This window comes from Chiloscyllium plagiosum, unplaced genomic scaffold (assembly GCF_037043375.1).
Source record: "Chiloscyllium plagiosum isolate Xiang-an unplaced genomic scaffold, Cpla_swu_hap1 HiC_scaffold_45, whole genome shotgun sequence".
In the NCBI taxonomy this organism is placed as follows: domain Eukaryota; kingdom Metazoa; phylum Chordata; class Chondrichthyes; order Orectolobiformes; family Hemiscylliidae; genus Chiloscyllium; species Chiloscyllium plagiosum.
This window is the reverse complement of record NW_028270183.1, coordinates 5,968,211-5,987,330: the sequence shown is the minus strand read 5'-3', so window position 1 is coordinate 5,987,330 and position 19,120 is coordinate 5,968,211. Positions and strand designations below refer to the sequence as shown.

The 19,120-nt window shown below is 46.2% G+C and overlaps 1 protein-coding gene across 1 annotated transcript; it reads left to right on the top strand.

Annotated features, from left to right (window-relative positions):
• Positions 1-9,135: 9,135 nt before the first annotated feature.
• Positions 9,136-18,755, top strand: pgls (6-phosphogluconolactonase). The gene is made up of 5 exons (XM_043694972.2): positions 9,136-9,435; positions 13,829-13,936; positions 14,910-15,011; positions 16,382-16,522; positions 17,236-18,755. Exons 1-5 carry the CDS (start codon positions 9,151-9,153, stop codon positions 17,368-17,370), a joined length of 771 nt encoding a protein of 256 aa, XP_043550907.1. The 5' UTR covers positions 9,136-9,150; the 3' UTR covers positions 17,371-18,755.
• Positions 18,756-19,120: the final 365 nt, after the last annotated feature.

Below are 19,120 nucleotides of genomic sequence, written 5' to 3'. Positions count from 1 at the left end.
AATCTCTGTCCAATGTTTCTAGGTAAAATGGAATTGCAGTCCTGCAACAATCAGTTTTGTTTATTTGGCTGAGGGATGTCTGATTCGTATAAACGTAGAAAATAAGGGTAGACCATTCAGCCCTCTGATCATCCAGCTGAGTAACCTGATCTCACCTTCTATCCATACCATAGAGTCATTCAGCACAGGAACAGACCCTTCAGTCTAACTCTTCAATGCCTACTCTTTGATATCTTTAGAGCTGTATCTCTACTTATTTGAAGATGCAGCAGTTCTGTACCTTTGAGACTTCTTGTGTAAAACTACACTCTCCTGCAGTCGATTTCCAAGACGTTTAAGTAAGCCCAGCTCAGTAAGACAAAGATGGAGAGAAACCTCATGTTCCTGATTTCTTTTGTTAGCCGTATTTTTATGCACGGTCACGAAAATCCAGCCTTTAAGCTCCTCTGCGTTCTGTTTCTCCGAATCAATCACTCGGGTTTCCACAATGAACAAGCTCTCGTCTGCCAAGAGCCGCTTTGTGATTTTTCTCCGGTGTTCCAGCTATTTGTGAATGAAACTTCCTGAGGATTGGTGCCAACCCATTCATGGGCCTAGGTCATGAGGTAGACTCTCTCTCCTTTCCCAGGACTCTCCCAGAGGGTACGCTGACGAGAGATCGCGACCCCTTGGCCAATCACAAAGCCCTTTTTCTCACGCTGAAGAAATGTCGGCAGTAGCGCACTCTCAGTCCCAACCCCTGTATCCACTGAGCTGCAATCTCACAGAGTCGGAGAGGTGTACAGCACGGAAACAGACCCTTCAGTCCAACTCATTATCTGGTCCCATTTGCCAGCACTTGGCCCATATCCTTCCAAACCCTTCCTATTCATGCCCTCATCCAGATGCCTTTTAAATGTTGTAATTATACCAGCCTCCACCACTTCCTCTGGCAGCTCATTCCATACACGTACCACTCCTTCTGCATGAAAATGTTGCCCCTTCGGTCCCTTTTAAATCTTTCCCCTCTCACCTTAAACCTATGCCCACTAGTTTTGGTTCCCCTACCCTGGGGAAAAGGCCTTGGCTTTTCATCCTATCCATGCCCCTCATGATTTTATAAACCTCTATAAGGTTTTATAAACCTCTGTACCCCTCAGCTTCCAACGCTCCAGGGGAAAATTCAGCCTCTCCCTGTAGCCCAAGCACTCCAATCCCGGCAACATCCTTGAAAGGGCTCAGAAGATTTACAAGTTTAACAGCATCTTTCCCGTTGAAAACAAAAAATGCTGGCAATCACAACAGGTCAGGCAGCCTCCTTGGAGAGAGAGAGCGTGAGCTAACATTTTGAGTCTAGATAATTCTTCATCAGAGCTTGCTCTCTCTCCATGGAGCTACCTGACCCGCTGCGATCTGCAGCCCTTTCTGTTTTCAGTACGGATTCCAGCGTTGGCAGTAATTAGCTCCAAGGTATGTCCTACAGCCGGGAGACCAGAATTGAACGGAGTGTGCCAAAAGGATTCTCCCCAATGTCCTTAAAGGGCCAGACCGTGGGAGACGGTGCTGCGGCAGAGGCCTATGTTTTTGGTGGAGTTGGAATCCCTCCGGTTTGGTTCAGTAAAGGGTGGGCCTGTGCCTTTTGAGGAGAGCAATAAGGAACTCCGTTATAGCAGCTATTAATCAAGAGGAGGCGAGCGTGTGGTGCTGGGAAAGCACAGCAGGTCAGGCAGCATCCGAGGAGCAGGAGTATCAATGTTTCGGGCAAAAACCCTTCATCTGGAGGGTAGAGGCCAGCGAACGGTTTCCAGCTCCACCTTGTTATTTTGTGAGGCCACACATGGGGATATGCACAGCCCAAGGATAAAGCCTTTCTCTTTTCCCTCCTTCATTTTGCTTAGCGAGTTTTGAGAAGATTTATAGCTCAGGTTGAGGTTCTGGATGTAGGTTTGCTCGCAGAGCTGGAAGGTTCATTTCCAGACGTTTCGCCACCCTACCAGTTAACATCTTCAGTGGGCCTCTGGGCGAAGCCTGCTGACCCTCTCTCACTAGTATCCTCACATACGGATGAGGAAGGACACCACTTTGAATGGGACAACACATCCATCCGAGGACAAGTGAAACAGAGACATGTATGAGAATTCCTAGAAGTGTGGCATTCCAACTGGAACTCTATCAACAAACACATCGAGTTAGACCCCGTCTACCACCCCCTGAGAATAATAACAGGAAATGACATCACCACAGGAAATGACATCACCAACCCAAACATATAAATAGAAAACAGGAATCATTTTGCTTGGAAGGAACTGCCTCATTTCCATTTTTACCACCATCAGTCCAGAGCTCAGTCAGTCTGGACTGGATACAGTTTCTGCATCACTCTCCATCCCCTCACTGCTGAACGCAAAACCTCTTTTTAACAGGGAAAGTTTCTTTTTTTAACATTTTCAAAACCTCGGTAATTTATGGATGTCAGCTCCTTCAGACAACAATTAGAATAACACCGCTCAGGGGCTCGGCCATTCGGTCCATTGTGACTGTGCTGGCTGCTTGAAGGAGCTCTCCAGTTACGTCCCACTCTCTTACCCCAAACTCAGCAAGTTCCCACCTTCCAGTATCTATTCCAACTGCTTTTAAAAACTTACTGTTGAATCAAGACCTTCAGGCTGTGAGGAGAAAGTGAGGACTGCAGATGCTGGAGATCAGAATCAAAGAGTGTGGTGCTGGAAAAGCACGGCCGGTCAGGCAGCATCCGAGGAGCAGGAGGGTCGAGCATACGCCCTTCATCAGGAATGTGGAGAGGGGGCACCAAGGGGACTGAGAGGTGAATGGGAGGGAAGGGTGGGGCAGGAGGGGATGATCCCACTCCTGTTCCTCCTCAGTCCTGGGGAAGTGTTTCAGCCTGAAACGTTGACTTTCCTGCTCCTCGGATGCTGTCTGACCTGCCGTGCTCTTCCAGCTCCGTATCTATTGACTCTGACTTCCAGCAGCTTCGGTCCTCCCTGGCTCCCATTCCTTCCCTTTCTTGTAGCTTTACTCGTTGGATTCTCTGTCACCATGTCCTCTCTTGTCTCCACCCAAGCCCAGTGAGACTGTCTTCTTTCCAATCTGGGAGTTAGACACACACCATTGTTCTTCCAGCCTCACGTTCCAATCCCCACTTTATCTGAACTATCAACACTCTTTCTTCCCCCAGAACTCCATCCCACCCCTTCCATTATTACATAAATGCTGCCCCCTCTATCTAGACTCGAAACTTGCTGTCTCTGCATTGTTTTATTCTAGATTCCCTACAATGTGGACACAGGCCCTTCAGCCCATCAAGTCCACACCGACCCTCCGAAGAGTAACCCACCCAGACCCATTCCCCTCTGACTAATACACTTAACACTATGGGCAATTTAGCATGGCAAATTCACCTGAGGAGGAAACCCACGCAGACACGGGGAGAATGTGCAAACTCCACACAGACATTTGCCCGAGGCTGGAATTGAACCTGGGACCCTGGTGCTGTGAGGCAGCAGTGCTAACCACTGTGCTACCGCGCCACCCTTAGTTACCTTTAAATCTGCTTCTGTCACCCTTTCAGTCAGCTCATTCCAGATCCTAGCAACTGGCTGTGTTTAAAATATGATCCTTATCTGCTCCTTGCTTCTGGGCGTGTTACCTGCTTGTCCTATGAAAAAAAGGTTAGGTCTATACTCATTCGAGGAATAAAAGGTGATCTGAATGAAATGTGAAAAAAAGAATGCCATTTTAGGGTGGGTGCACTCAGCCTTTTTCCCAGGGTTTGGGAATCGAGGACCAGAGGGCATCAGGTTAAAGACGAATAAAAGGGAACCCGAGGGGCAACTTTTTTACCCAGAGGGTGAGATGCGTATGGAATGAGCTGCCAGTGGAAGTGGTTGAGGAGGGTACACTAACAACATTTGAAAGGCATCTGGACGAATACATGGAGAGGAAAGGATTAGAAGGATGTGGGCCAAGTGCAGGGAAATGGGGTTAGCGTGGATGGACATTTTGGTCGTGTTATGTCACAGGTTAAACTCTCCTGCTTAATTTAAAACTAGCAACACAGAAAAGATTTATCCCATGCAGCAATCTGTAAACGTTCGAGTGGCCAAAAACAATGTAAAGTAAAAATTAACAACTTTGTTTCTTAAAGTATAACAGAGAATAATTAATTAACCACTATTTACAATTTCTTTCTCTAACCTATATTTTACCTTCCCTTCTATAATACTAGTCCAATAACACTCCCAATTAAGATTTACAAAACCACATTTCATATCTCAAAACCAGGCAGTGGTAAGTTCTTGTCTTCAAATTTTCCTGTGTCATCTTTTCTCAGTCACAGGTTACTGATCAAAAAGGGACTTTTAAGAGAGATATTTTTTCAAGCCGTCTGGTATGTGCAAGGACTTGGCAGTTCTCCTCTCAACTGTTCGACTTTCCCCCAGGTCTAATACCCCAGACCATCGAATTGTGTCATTGATTTTAAGATTGTCAATATTCTCAATTCAAACTTGATTGGAAATTGGTATTTTTTCAGGGTATAATTTAAACTGATTGGCCAAATACAAATATGATTTTGTCTCCAGGCAACTAGTCAATCAAGTTGTTCGACCAAGCGTTACATACATTGTTGCCTTATTGAGAACACTTGGTGCTGTGTCCGGTAGTTCTGCTGCTTTTAACTCTCATAAAGTACACCCACATCTTCATACCAGTCAGCATGGACCAGTTTGGGCCGATGAGCCTTTCTCGGTGCTGTAGGACTCTACGACTCCTGGGGGCTGACTTTTAGCCACTCCTTCATCTGTTCAACTGTTTTTATGTCTTAATAAAAATGGAAAGAAGTGCAGATGCTGGAAATCAGGAACAAGAACAGAAATTGCTGGTAAAGTTTCAGCAAGTCTGGCAGCATCTGGGGAGAGAAATCAGAGTTAATGTTTCAGATCCAGTGACCCTTCCTCAGAGCAGTTCTGAGGAAGGGTCACCAAACCTGAACCGTTAAATCTGATTTCTCTCCCCAGATGCTGCCAGACCTTCTGAACATTTCCAGCAATTTCTGTTCTTCTACCTGATGGAAATGTACGTGATTCTGCGAGGCTTCTTACTGTCAATACTGAGATGTTTCTTCTTGTGGGGGAGTTTAGTTCAAGGGAAGGCAATTTTAAAATAAGAGGGCTCCTGCTTAAGACCGAGATGAGAAATTTCTTTGTTTGACTTTGGAGACTTGACCCCAGAGAGCACTGGAGGCTGGGTCATTGAATAAGTTCGAGGCTGCGTTTTTGATTGACGTCAGTCTAACCATGTTAGCGGCAGGCAAGAAGATTATTTTTATGACCACAATGAGATCAGCAAAGGTCTTATTAAACAGTGGTGCAGGTTTGAGGGGCCGAATGGCCTACTCCTTGTGTTTTGTAAGACTTTCATGCATTGCAGAGTTACTCCTGGGAAAAACAGCTGACCACATTAACCACAGCTGTGAGTAATGTTTCTATTTATTTTACAGCACTACTTCCTTCGACAGTCCTACAACCCACCAAGATCTCTGTACTCTGATTCCAGCTTTTCCTGATTTGAATGACTACACCAGTTGGTGTTCAGGTGCCTGGGACCCAAACTCTCGAATTCCCTCCCTAAGACTCAACACATCTCTCTTTTCCCCTTTAAAGATCATCTTTCAAACATAACTCTAACTCAGTTTGCCATCTACCCTAATTTGCCTTGATGTGACTTAGAGTTGTATCGGTTAATGAGTCAGATTTGGAGGTGCCAGTGTTAGACTGGGGTGGACAAAGTTAAAAATCACACACAGCTATAGTCCAACAGGTTTAATTGGAAGCACTAGCTTTCGGAGCGCTGCTTTTCACAACCACCTGATGAAAGAGCAGCGTTCCGAAAGCTAGTGCTTCCAAATAAACTTGTTGGACTGTAACCTGGTGTTGTGTGATTTTTAACTTAATGAGCCTGTGACATCTTAGGATCAACATTCAAGGCACTATGTAAATGTAAGTCATTGTTGAATATATATGTAGAGTAACATGGCAGCTTTTCAGTAATAAAGTTTATAAATAGCTATTTCAGTACTAAACAGCTCAACAAAGGTTGTGTTGAGTTTGCCTAATCATATCTCTGTTGAACCTTGCCAAACCCTCTGATTCAGCACATTCTTTTGTACAGCAAAGCAACTGAAAAGCAAAAATCGGTCACCAAAGCCTGATGTTAAAATTGTCATTCTTGTTTCAAATCCCTTCAAGGTCATTGGGTTGGTCTTTCTGTACCCTTCCAGCATTCATCTACTTTTCGTCTCTTCCACGCCTTCATTTTCTTTGAATTACTATTTGGTAACTGTGTCTCTAGCACCTTAGGCCCTGTGCTCTGGAATTTATAGAAACCCATCAGTTAGGAGCCTGGAGAGGCCACTCAGCAAGATGATTTCCCCATTACATCTCCTTTATGATGACCCTTATAACAGATCAACATTTCACCTTTTGTCTGGTCACCCTCCTGTGCAGCACTTACATAGGGCATCCCATCTTACCTTCATCACCCTGTACCACTCATTACTAATCCACCTAGCCTGCATACCCCCAGCCGCTACAAGCAATTTAGCATGGCCTATCCACCTAACCTGCACCTTGGGAGGAAGGCAGAGCAACTGGAGGAAACCCATGCAAACACGAACTCCACACAGACAGTCACCCAAGAGTGGAATTGAACCCAGGTCCTTTGCACTGTAAGGCAGCAGTGCTAACCACTGAGCCACCATGCTGCAGTTCAATCTGGTGAGGCTGCTATGGTGAAGAATCATATTATAATTGAGGTGTGGCAAGAAGGGGTAGAAAATATACACAGAAAAGTGCAGCAGAAATTAAAACCATAGTAAGAACTCAAGGCTCTTTATGAAGAGCACGGAGGCTACAAATTAGTGTCATTGCTTTCAAAATAGAATTAGAAATCACTCTGCCAAAAATAACCAGAGTCATGGAATTTTAACTGCACAGTAAAAGGCCCTTTGGCCCATCATTGGCAGCATGGGTCATCAAACATTGATCTATTCTAATGCTATTTCCTAGCATTTGGCCCATAGCTTTGATACTGTGGTGTTTCAGGTGCTCATCGATATACTTCCTAAATGACTTGAAGGTTCCCGTCTCTTCCACCTTTCAGGCAGTGAGTTCCAGATACCCACCACCCTCTGGGTGAGAATGTTTCTCATCACCTTCCCTCATAAACCTCCTGGGCCTCACATTTAAAACTGCATCCCAGACCTTGATCCCTCCACTAAAGTAAAATGTTTCTCTTTATCGAGGCTATCTGTGCCCCTCATAACTTTTTACACCTCTATCAATTCCCCCTCAGACTTCTCTGCTCTGAGGAAAATAATCCAGGCCTAGTTTGGAAGTGTCTTTCACAAATAAAAATAATTGAACTTCGATTGATTGTTAAAATATAAAGTTGGAGAACAAAAATCTATTGGTTAGGCCACTTTTAGAATACTGCATTCAATTCTGGCCTCCCTGCTGGAGGAAGGATATTGTGAAACTTGAAAGGATTCAGAAAAGATGTATAAGGATGTTTCGAGGGTTGAGGGGTTTGAGCTACAGGGAGAGGGTAGAATAGGCTGGGGCTGTTTTCCATGGAATGTCAGAGGCTGAGGGATGACCTTATAGAGGTTTATAAAATCACGAGGGGCATGGTTAAGGTGAATAGCCAAGGTCTTTTCCCTGGGATAGGGTAGTCCCGAACTAGAGGACATAGGTTTAAGGTGATGGAGAAAAGATTTAAAAGGGGCCCGAGAAGCAACCTTTCCACACAGAGGGTGGTACGTGTATGGAATGAGCTGCCAGAGGAAGTGGTGGAGGCTGGTACAGTTGCAACATTTTAAAAGGCATCTGAATGGGTATATGAATAGGAAGGGTTTCGAGGGATATGGGATAAGTGTTGGCAAATGGGACTAGATTAATTTTGGATATCTGGTCAGCAAGGACAAGTTGGACTGAAGGGTCTGTTTCCGTGCTGTGCATCTCTATGACTCTGTCATTTGAGGGCCTTTATGAAGTCCCAGTTAGACTAGGGAGCCTTGTTGGTTGTTAACAGGGCGATAACAATCAGCGTTAACCTGCTAACCCACCTGCACCATTTCCTCCTGTGTTATTACAATTAATTATGATTGTCTAAATTTGACATTCTTGTGTTTTGTCCTGATGAGGTCAAGACCAATATCTTCAGTTTCTCAGTATAACAATATGTAGGGACTGGGAATAGAATGTGTTGTTGAGAACCTGGGATGGGAAAGAAGCGACTGGCAGAATGGTTTGAGATGACTAGCACAGATTCGATGGGCTGAAAGGCCTGATCCCAACTCGTTATGAAGGCGGTGACATTGCAGTTTTTAATCCACCAATCAAAGATAAGGGAGGCGGTGGTTACTAGGGCGTGTGATGTCCATCCACCAATCGGATTAGGGCTGTGGGTGGGACTTGTTACGTCTTGAGAATGAGCGAGCTCGAGCCGCCTGACAATGGGCGGAAGACTGGCGTTGGAATCGTCCATTCGAATTGAAGGGCGATTTGACTGACCGGGCAACAAGCCAATCGCAACGGAAGGTTGGCATAGAGACGGGTTTGGTCACCCGGACTGGCCAACCATTCAGGATTGGGGGGTGTGACTGAGGGGGACTCCATCAATCAGGATGAAGTGATGCTAATTGACAGCAGGCTCAACCGATAGCAATGCAGAAATCCAGCAGGATGGACCAATTGGGAAGGGGAACGTTTTGATTGACTGTGAGCTAGACCATTCGGCTCGGAGTGTGGGCGGTAGGCGGAACCATAATGAAGGGCGGGCCCTGTGTTTCTCAACCGTGAAGGGAATGGACCAATTATTGATGGACATTGAGTGAATGACTGTGAGACGCACCAACCGTGTAAGAGTATTTGCGGAGGGCGGGAACATCATGGAGGCGGATACAAAACACATTGGATCAATCGTGACGGATATTCTACTGAGCGACTGTGACATAGACCAATCAGAAAGGTCTCTTCAGGGACTGACGGTGAGACGGACCAATCGCCGATGGCACAGGGCGCGGCTTTGGCGAATCCGAGGCGTGTTCAGTGGTGCCAGGGCGGGGCTGTAGTCGGAGCCGCCTCAGTCGGCATGGCCGCCCCTCGGGTTACAGTGTTCCCCTCGGCCCGGGAGCTGGGCCCGGCGCTGAGCCGCTTCGTGTTGGCCGAGGCCGCCCGGGCGGTGGGTGAGCGCGGCCGCTTCGCCGTGGCGGTGTCCGGGGGCAGCCTGGTGTCGCTGCTGGCGGCCGAGCTGCCCGAGGCCGGCGCCCGGGAACCCGAGCATCCCGGGGCCGAGTGGAGCCGCTGGATCCTCGGCTTCTGTGACGAGAGGCTGGTCCCGTTCGAGAGCCCGGACAGTACCTGCGGCCTGTACCGGGTCAGGGGTCAACTGTGGGGTCGGGGGGGGTCAACTGTGGGGTCGGGGGGGTCAACTGTGGGGTCGGGGGGGGCAACTGTGGGGTCGGGGGGTAACTGTGGGGTGGGGGGGGCAACTGTGGGGTCGGGGGGGGGCAACTGTGGGGTCGGGGGGGGGGGCAACTGTGGGGTCGGGGGGGGGCAACTGTGGGGTCGGGGGGGCAACTGTGGGGTCGGGGGGGGGCAACTGTGGGGTCAGGGGGAATGGGTCAACTGTGGGGTCGGGGGGGTAACTGTGGGGTCGGGGGGGGGGGTAACTGTGGGGTCGGGGGGGGGCAACTGTGGGGTCGGGGGGGGGCAACTGTGGGGTCGGGGGGGGGCAACTGTGGGGTCGGGGGACAAATGTGGGGTCAGGGGGAATGGGTCAACTGTGGGGTCAGGGTTAAACTGAAGGGTTAGGGTGTAAATGTGGGGTCAAGGCAAGTGTGTCAGGGTTAACTGTGGGGTCGGGGACAACTGTAGAGTTGGGAATTGGTGAGGGCGCAATTGGGGTCGGGGGTAATGGGTCAGGGAAAATGGGTTGGGCTTTAATGAGGTCAGAGGAAATGGATCAGTGGATAACTGTGGGGTCAGGGGTAACTGGGGTCTGAGGGCATCTAGGGTCAGGGGGCAACTGTGGGGTCAGAGCAAATGGGTCAGGGGCCAACTGTGGGGCCACCGCACAGGATGCAGGGTATTTGTGGGTAAAAGTTTCGTTGTGAAGGAGTAAAATGTGGTAATTTCAGGATGACTGGGTATTGATGGTGTAATAGTGTCAGGACTGATGGAGATTGCAGGTTTGGAAGGTGCTGCATAGGAAACCTGACTGAATTTCTGCACTGCTTCATGTAGATGGTACATGCTGCTGCTGCTGTGTGGTGGTGGTGAAGGGAGTGAGTGTTAGTTGGGGAGCGAGGCTAGTGAAGAGTTCTATCACTTACTGCCTTGTGGATTTTCGGATAAGCTTTGAGGAGTTAGGACATCAGTTCTTGTTGCAGGATTCCTAGCCTCTGCCTGCTGTTGTCGTCAGAGTAATTATAAAGCTAGTTTCTGGTCAATGGCAAAGCCCAGGCTGTTGAAAGTGGGAGGTTCAGTGAAGGTAATACCACATGGAATGCCAAGGGGCGATGGTTAGATTCCCTGTTATAGCCTGTTGGTTATAGTTGGTTATAGCCTGTGCCTGACTATTTATGACACAGATACATTTTACCACAAGTCAGCCCATACCTGGATATTGTCCAATTCTTGCAGCATTTGGACATGAGTTACTTTAGTGTCTGAGGAGTAATGAATAGTGCTGAGCATTGTGTAATCATTGGCAAACAATCCATTTTGACATTAATTATGTTAATGAAAAGAAAGACTCTGGTGTCTATAATGCTTTTCACTACCCCAGGATATCCCAAAGCGTTTTAAAACCACTGTAAAATGTAGTTCTTGTGGTAATGTGGAAAATACAGCACAGCAAGCTACCGCATGCAGCAGTATGATCATCCGATAATTTTGTTGTTGTGATGTTGATTGAGGGTTAAGCAATGTGGCTAAGTAAGATTTGCGTTAGTAATATTAGTGCTGTGGGAAAGACAAGGGTTGGGTAAGAATTTGGGGTAACAGTGGGCTGGCAATGGGGCTGTTGATAGTTGTGGAAAACCTGGGGGGGGTTGATTTGAGAGGAGTGGGAGTTTTAATGACACGGTAAGGACCTTTGTGAAAATTAATTCCAAGATACCTACAGGTTTCGATTAGCTTTAGAAGATATCTCGTACTGGAGATACCGAAGCAGACAAAGTGTGTGTCTGTTTTCTGCAGCTTGTTTTTCCTGACTGGACAACTACTTTGCGATGCAGTGATGTCGACGCTATGGATTCAGTTCCTGTACTGGCTGAGGTTTTAGTGAAGGTCCATCTTGCTCATCCTCGGCCCTTGCTTGAGGTGTGATGGCCCTCTGGTTAAACCACCAACAGTTTTTTTCTGTATAGAATCCCTACAGTGTGGAAACAGGCCCCTCGGCCCAACAAGTCCACGCTGACCCTCAAGAGTAACCAACTCCAGACCCATTCCCCATTATTCTACGTTTCCCCTGACTAATGCACCTAACCTATACATCCCTGGACGCTATGGGCAATTCAGCGTGGCCAATCCACCCTAACCTGCACATCTTTGAACTGTGGGAGGAAACCCACACAGACACAGGGAGAATGTGCAAAATCCACACAGACAGTCACTCGAGGCTGGAATTGAACCCAGATTCCTGGTGCTGTGAGGCAGCAGTGCTAACCACTGAGCCACCATGCCGCCCCTCAATTGTATCTCTTTAATGAGAATGCAGCCCTGTGGTCCTCTGGGACTAGGGTGATTTTACTTGATTCTTCTTTGGAGCAGATCAGTAGCTGAACCGAGAGGCTTTATACCCTCCAATGTGAATGTTGCTAAACTGCATCAGGCCTGCTCTAAACAAGAGACTCTGCTGCTGTTACTACCCGGCATAGGTGTGTTAGAAGAGTTTACAGGTTGATAGTTGACCTATCTGGCGACTTTATGTGCGCACCTTACTTGGCCATGAGTGATTCTCGGGCATCTTGATCTGCTCTTTATTTTTCTTATCAAGTCTGCTTTGCTCAGTGCTCCCTTATGTATCTTATTACCCCAATCGTGCTTGTTCTAATCACTCATCATCGCCTTTGTGAAGATAAGGATAAAAATCACACAACACCAGATTACAGTCCAACTGATTTAGTTGAAAGTACAAGCTTTTGGAGCACTGCGCCTTTGTCAGGTAGCTAGTGAGGCAGATAGACATATTCATCTGAACTATGCGTTCTTAAATTCCTCGTCATGAGAATTCCCTTCACTTCCTTTCCTCCTGTCTCCTGATGTGGTTTGGTCCTGCATTATAGACCTTGATTCTTCTCGTTTTGAGTTTTCTTGATCAAACATTTGTAACGGAGGCATTTGTTGTGGTCACGTTTTGAACCAGTGACTTTGATTTATAGCGTACGTTTTGCAATCTTGGAATGTCCCAGAGTTCTTTACAGCAAGTGAAATAATTTTGAGATGTAATTACTAAATTAATATCGGGAACACAGCTGTCATTTTGTACACCGCAAGCTCCCATAAACAGCAGTGTCACGATGACCAAATAACCAGTTTCATTAATGTAGATTGAGGAATTTTCCTGTTATAGCACCAAGCAATATAGCTCATGCATGAATCCAGTCATAAGTCAGAGAGATGTACAGCATGGAAACAGACCCTTCAGTCCAACCCGTCCATGCCGACCAGATATCCCAACCCAATCTAGTCCCACCTGTGGCTGCACCTTGGAAGGGTCTAGCCAGTGACTTTTCTCTTGCTTTATTTGGTCAAGTGGGTGACTGGTTTGGAGGCACTTTAATTCAGCAATCAGTTCCTGAAGGTTGCTAACCTCGAAGCTTTCCACTTCCTGATCTGGACTATGCACACTCATAAAGTCACTCTATTTGCTATCCTTGGCAAATTCCGATTGTCACCAATCGTAAGTTTGTTTCGATGAGCGAATGGCTTCCCTGCAGCTTGCTCACCCTGATTTTTATCCAGGCTCGAGTCATCTCTTTAAGCTCGAAAGAATCATTCCTTTGTTCCAAACTCATCTACCATCTTGAGAAGGCTATCGACATAATCCCAGAGCAACCCAGCTCACCTCTGTCCTGTCCCCACATTCCGAACAGTTGTAGGCTGGGTTAGTAATCGCTGCAGGTTAGATTTCATGCCATTCATTTCACAATCTCACAACATGACTTAAACATGAGGTTGCAGAGATGATAAAGCAGTTTCACAGCAACTCCATCTGGAAAGGGAAGCAGGTGGCTGAATGTTTGAGAATACGGAAGAGCCTGCCTTTGGCTATCCTCTAGTTTTGGGTTAGGCCCTCTTCACAATCTCTGTAACCATCCTGTTGACTCTCTCTGCTCACTCCTATTTGTCATCTCCAATTGTAATTGCCTGGATCCCAAGCTTAGGGATTCTCTCCCCAAATATCTGTCTATTGTCAGAACTACGCTACTTGTCTAAGCTTTTGGTCACTTGGCTTAATGTGTCTGTGTGCAGATCAGTGTCCGATTTTGTTTTTTGATGTTGTTGTGAAGCATCTTTGGGTGTTTTAGTGCAGGTGGCTATGTAAATGTAGTTAGTTTCAAATTTGTCCATGTTTGACAATAGGTTACAATATTTTTTATGTGCCAAGGTTTTAACAGATAGGGTCTCTAAGTGTTACTTAAGTGGTCATCTCAATTGATTGTTTGAGAGCAGAATAATCTTTGCTTTGCTATATTCTAGTCATACATAACTGCAATAATTATATTTCAGTCACGCTTAACTGTCAACATTTTCTGTTTCAGAAACAACTGCTGTCCAGAATCTCCATTCCTAATAACTATGTGGTTGCGATTAACCCCGCGTTGTCTGTGGAGGAAGCGGCAGACAAATATGCTGAAAGATTAAGAGAGGTACGGAACAGCGTTGAAAATACGGTCATGTCCCAGTGATATGGTGTGAGAGCATTGATCAGAAACTCACCGGGACACAAGGCCAACCGCTCCACTTGGGAGGCTAAGGGAGTGTCAGGGAAGGAAGGGTTCCTGTCTCTGTGTATGTGTGTTTTTGCAAGCACCTTGTCTGTTTCACTGTATTGCCAACTCTAGAGTGGAAGCAATAACAGTTACAGTGACTCGCGAGGTGAGGAGCTCAGATTATTCTAGAAGCAGGCTGTGCTCGCTTTTTAGAGGTTTTTGATCAAGTTTATATTGTTTCCACTGACTGGAGGATACAGGTTTAAAATAATTGGCAAAAACACATTGCAAATGATCAGAATCTTATTTCATGCAGTGAGTTATTATGACGTGGGATGCAATGACTGAAGGGGTGGTGGAGGCAAATTCAATAGCAGATTTTAATTTCACATTTTCAGTTTTATGCTAGAGACAATAGCTTGTACCTCTGCAGGTACCATTCTGACTTGAAACTATATTGCTGTTTCTTCACTGTCACTAGGTGAAAATCCTGAAAATTCCACCCCCCCACCCCCCGAACCTCCAAAAACAGAGCTACTAAAATGTAGGTGTCCCAACACCAGATTGACTGAAGCAGTTCACAATGCAGCTCATCACCACCATCTCCAGGGCAGTTAGGGCATGGGTAGGAAGCCCGAAACATTGATTTTTCTGCTCCTCGGATGCTGCCTGACCTGCTGTGCTTTTCCAGCACCACTCTCATCTCCAGCATCTGCAGTACCCACCTCTGCCGTGTTGGAATTTTACACTTGCTGAATCTGATCCGGCTACAGAATTGGACAGATAGTGAGGAATTTGAGAATCCAGTCCTAAACACTGCATATATTTTTACTTTTTCCAAGCTGGTTTCTTATCAGTCTGGACAGGTTCTTCATTCTAATACTGCCTCTTTTCCTTTGTTCTGTTCTAGCTGTTTCCAGGTGATAACCTGCCAGTGTTTGACCTGGTAATCCTGGGGATTGGGCCTGATGGACACACTTGCTCTCTCTTTCCAGATCATCCCCTTCTGCAGGTAACTTGAACGTGACTGTATTGAATAGGAATGCAGACAGAAATGGGAAGTGCAAGTGTGTAAGATGACAGACTAAACACTTCATGGTTTTGAAGAAGTTATAGTTGAGCTGGATCAGTTGGTTGATAAGTAGTTTGGGCTTTGCTCTCTTAGGGAATATAAACAGAGGTGACCTAGTTCCCACTGTTTAAGATCATAGACTCATAGAGATGTACAGCACGGAAACAGACCCTTCAGTCCAACTCATCCATACTGACCAGGTATCTTAAATTAATCTAGTCCCATTTGCCAGCACTTGGCCAATATCCCTCCAAAACCTTCCTATTGATATACCCATCCAGATGCCTTTTAAATGTTGTAATTGTACCAGCCTCCACCACTTCCTCTGGCAGCTCATTCCATACACGTACCACCCTCTGTGTGAAAAAGTTGCCCCTTGGGACCCTTTTATATCTTTCCCCTCTCAACTTAAACCTATGCCCTCTAGTTCTGGACTCCCTGACCCAGGGAAAAGACCTTGTCTATTTTACCCTATCCATGCGCCTCATGATTTTATAAACCTCTATAAGGTCACCCCTCAGCCTCCGATGCTCCAGGGAAAACAGCACCAGCCTCTCCCTGTAGCTCAAATCCTCCAACCCTGGCAACATCCTTGTAAATCTTTTCTGAACCCTATCAAGTTTCACAACATCTTTCTGATAGGAAGGAGACCAATCCTGAGTGATAGGTGTAATTGTCGAAGTGGAGAGAGGGTGACTTGCTCCAACACAGATCATTGGAGGTTTAAGGTGAGAGGGCAAAGATATAAAAGAGACCTACTGGGCAGCTTTTTCACACAGAGAGTGGTATGGGTATGGAATGAGCTGCCAGAGGAAGTGGTGGAGGCTGGTACAATTACAAAGTGTAAAAGGCATTTGGTTGGGTATATGAATAGGAAGGGTTTTGGAGGGATATGGGCCGGGTGCTGGCAGGTGGGACTAGATTGGGTTGGGATATCTGGTCGACATGGACGGGTTGGACTGAAAGGTCTGTTTCCGTGCTGTACATCTCTGACTCTGAGTGCTCACCATCTCTACGTTAAAACAATGCTCCCCCCCACCCCCCCCCCCCCCCCCAAACATAATTTAAACATTAGTATTTATTTGGCTGTAAGATGTTTTGGAATGTCCCGAACTGGTGAAAGATGCCATTCAGAGGAACAGTCCTTTGTTCAGTGGACAAAGGAGAGTAAGTTCATTAGGGGATGGATAAGGATTAACGTGATAAGCTGTATTGAAATGTTTCCAAATGGCACTGATAGAGATCTGCTGATTCTAACCCCAGCATTATAATGTCTCCATTGATGTAGTGTCTCCTTCTCTCTGGGACAGGAACAAATCAAGATCATTGCTCCAATCAGTGACTCACCGAAACCACCACCAAAACGTATCACCATGACCCTGCCGTTGCTGAACGCAGCACGTTGTGCTCTGTTTGTGGTAACTGGGGACAGTAAGGCTGCGGTGTTAAAGGTAAGAAGCTGCTTTTAGCAACATAGAGCTCAGTCAGCCCCAAAATTGCATCGGTCAGTTCACACACGTGTATCCTAACTCTCTATCCGTTAATCATGAAAACAAGATCCACTCTCTGATTTGACACACTCAATAGGTTTTGTTGTAGAAGAGAGTTCCAGATTTCCACATTCGCTGTGGGAGGGATTCCTCACATCACCCCGAACTCTCATTTTGAGGTTTGACTCGTTGTTCGGGACTCTCTTACCAAAATAAATAGTTTCTCTCTCTCCCTGTCTCTGTCTGTTTCTCCACCCCCCCCCCCCCCCCCCCCAGTTCAATCCAGTTAGCTCCATTATCTGTGTCCAAGACTACACTAACCTGTACTGTGCATTTTCTTCATCTGACTTAAGCATCAGTAACACTGGTGAATTTGTACGACTCCCAGTTCATAGCCAGTGTGTCCTGCCTGAGGTGTGGTACCCAGAACTACTCTAACCAGAGATTTACAAAAACAAATGGACTCTCTGCTGGTTTGCATTCTAACTTGGATTGCTTTTTGAGACCTTACGCCCTCAGTATTGCACTACAGTAGCGATTACTGCTCAATACTAATGTTTAAATTATGTTTAGCAGGTTTCAGTCAACATTGAGAGTGCAGAATGCTTCGATATTCCTGTTTGAAGCGATCTGGGACTTGGTTTCTCAGTTACTTTCTATTATTGTCTACCTAGGACATTCTGGAAGGTCACCATGAGAACCCACTCCCTGCTGCTCGTGTCAGACCAGTGAAAGGTGAAGTGCACTGGCTTATTGATGAAGCTGCTGCAAGCAAGTTGACGATTAAGGTGGATCGGCCATCGCTGTAGACACCAGCAAAATACTGTGGATGTAGATAACTTGGAATTTAAAAAAAGAACAAAGTGCTGGGAATGCTGAGCTGTTTGGGCTGCATCTGTGGAGGGAGACCAGAAGTGTTTCCTGATGAGGACCTTCCATCTTATCTGCTCCCTGGGTGATTACAAAACTGCTTTGACAAGAGGTCCCTGATCTAAAATATTAATTCCCATCTCCCCCTCCACAGGTGCTACTCGAACTGCTGAGTATTTGTCACCTCAGGAGGTGTGAAGGCACCTGATATGCTCAGGCCTACGTTTTTGGTTTAATGATCCCGGATTCCACGCTGTTTTTAAAAAGAACCAACCAAAAAGTCCTTTCGGGGTTGAAAATATCACTTTGTTAACTTGTAATTCTTCTTCCACATTCCCCACAGACCCTTTCAGAACATTCCAGAAACCATTCTCCCCTCAGAATCAGGAACCAAAGCTCAATGAAACCATTGGAGTCTTTAGATGGCATACCTCGGGGATATTGATGAGTAAATATGACCCTGATTCTGCAAATTACTGAATGAAGACCTTGGGGAAATGTATTTACTGTAAATAAACATTTAAAATTTCTGTTGTTTACTTTCAGTGGCGTGTTCCCCCTAACATAGGTTTTAAGTTATTTCCTTTCTGTTCGCATTCCAACTTAGTGATTTTTTTTTACATTCTTGACGTAAAAGTTCGGCGTGACTCCCCTCACCTGAAGGACCTTGCCCATAGTGTGTCAGTCGCAGGGTTTTGGCCAAACCAGCACAACTGGGGACCGCACCTTGAGGCGGGGTGAGGCCATATCGCTGCAGTCCATACGCGGGAGTCCCTGTCTGAACACTCCATGGTTTTGGTGAGGGTCAGTGTGTGCTTGAGTCAACTGAACCAATGTGACAGACTGACCAGTTGTTCAGTAATGGACCGAACCCCGGTAGGAATCCTTGTGTTCATTTCCAACCTTACCTACAAAATGATTTGCTCGCAGGATATTTGTAAGAGAACACTGATCCTTTTGAAGGGTCTGTACATGTCTGGTGTGAGCTGCATACTTATTTGGTGGTGATTTTCCCCACATCTGATCTTCCCTTTGGGTTCCAGGCTCCGAGTTAGCTCACCAAACGGTCACCCAGTTTATAACTGGTGCTGAATTCAAAGGAATGATTGACTAGAATGCTGTGTTTATGTTTTGACCTGACCTGGAAGTAGATAGCACCAGCAATGGGATTGGCTGGAAGGAATGAGCTTGTTAGTTGGTTATTATGTAAGACACATGTAACCGACGCACCACCTCAAAGGGGAACATCGGCTGGAAGGAAGAAGCTAGGGAAACTATTACAATAATGTGCTGTGAAAAACCAATAAATCTTGCTTGTACACGATTCTGGGATGTTGTATCTTTGTTTCCTTAAAGTGTACCCCTCAAACCAGGATATCATTATCTAATCAGTCCCTACATTAGGTGCAACACTGTCCTCTCCTCTTGCAGCTGAAGAGTCTATTAAAGCACAACAAAAATATGCATCTTCTTCTCCCCCCCCCCCCAACCACCCCCCTCCACCCATCTGTAAAGTATCCTATCCCGTTTTAGCAGAGTCGGCCATTCAGCCCCTCAAGCTTACTACATCCATCGATAAGAGTAAGGTTGATCTATAGGTGTTTCCAGCTACCTTGGTGACCTTTGACTCCCAGGTCTCCACCAGAACGTATCCAATTGCTATGTTGGAAATATTCAATGACCCTCCTC

Coding starts and splice junctions, on each gene's coding strand:
- pgls (XM_043694972.2), top strand. CDS start 9,151: ATGGCCGCCCCTCGGGTTACAGTGTTCCCCTCGGCCCGGGAGCTGGGC. Junction 13,937..14,909: donor ATGCTGAAAGATTAAGAGAG/GTACGGAACAGC, acceptor GTTCTGTTCTAG/CTGTTTCCAGGTGATAACCT. Junction 16,523..17,235: donor GTAAGGCTGCGGTGTTAAAG/GTAAGAAGCTGC, acceptor TTGTCTACCTAG/GACATTCTGGAAGGTCACCA.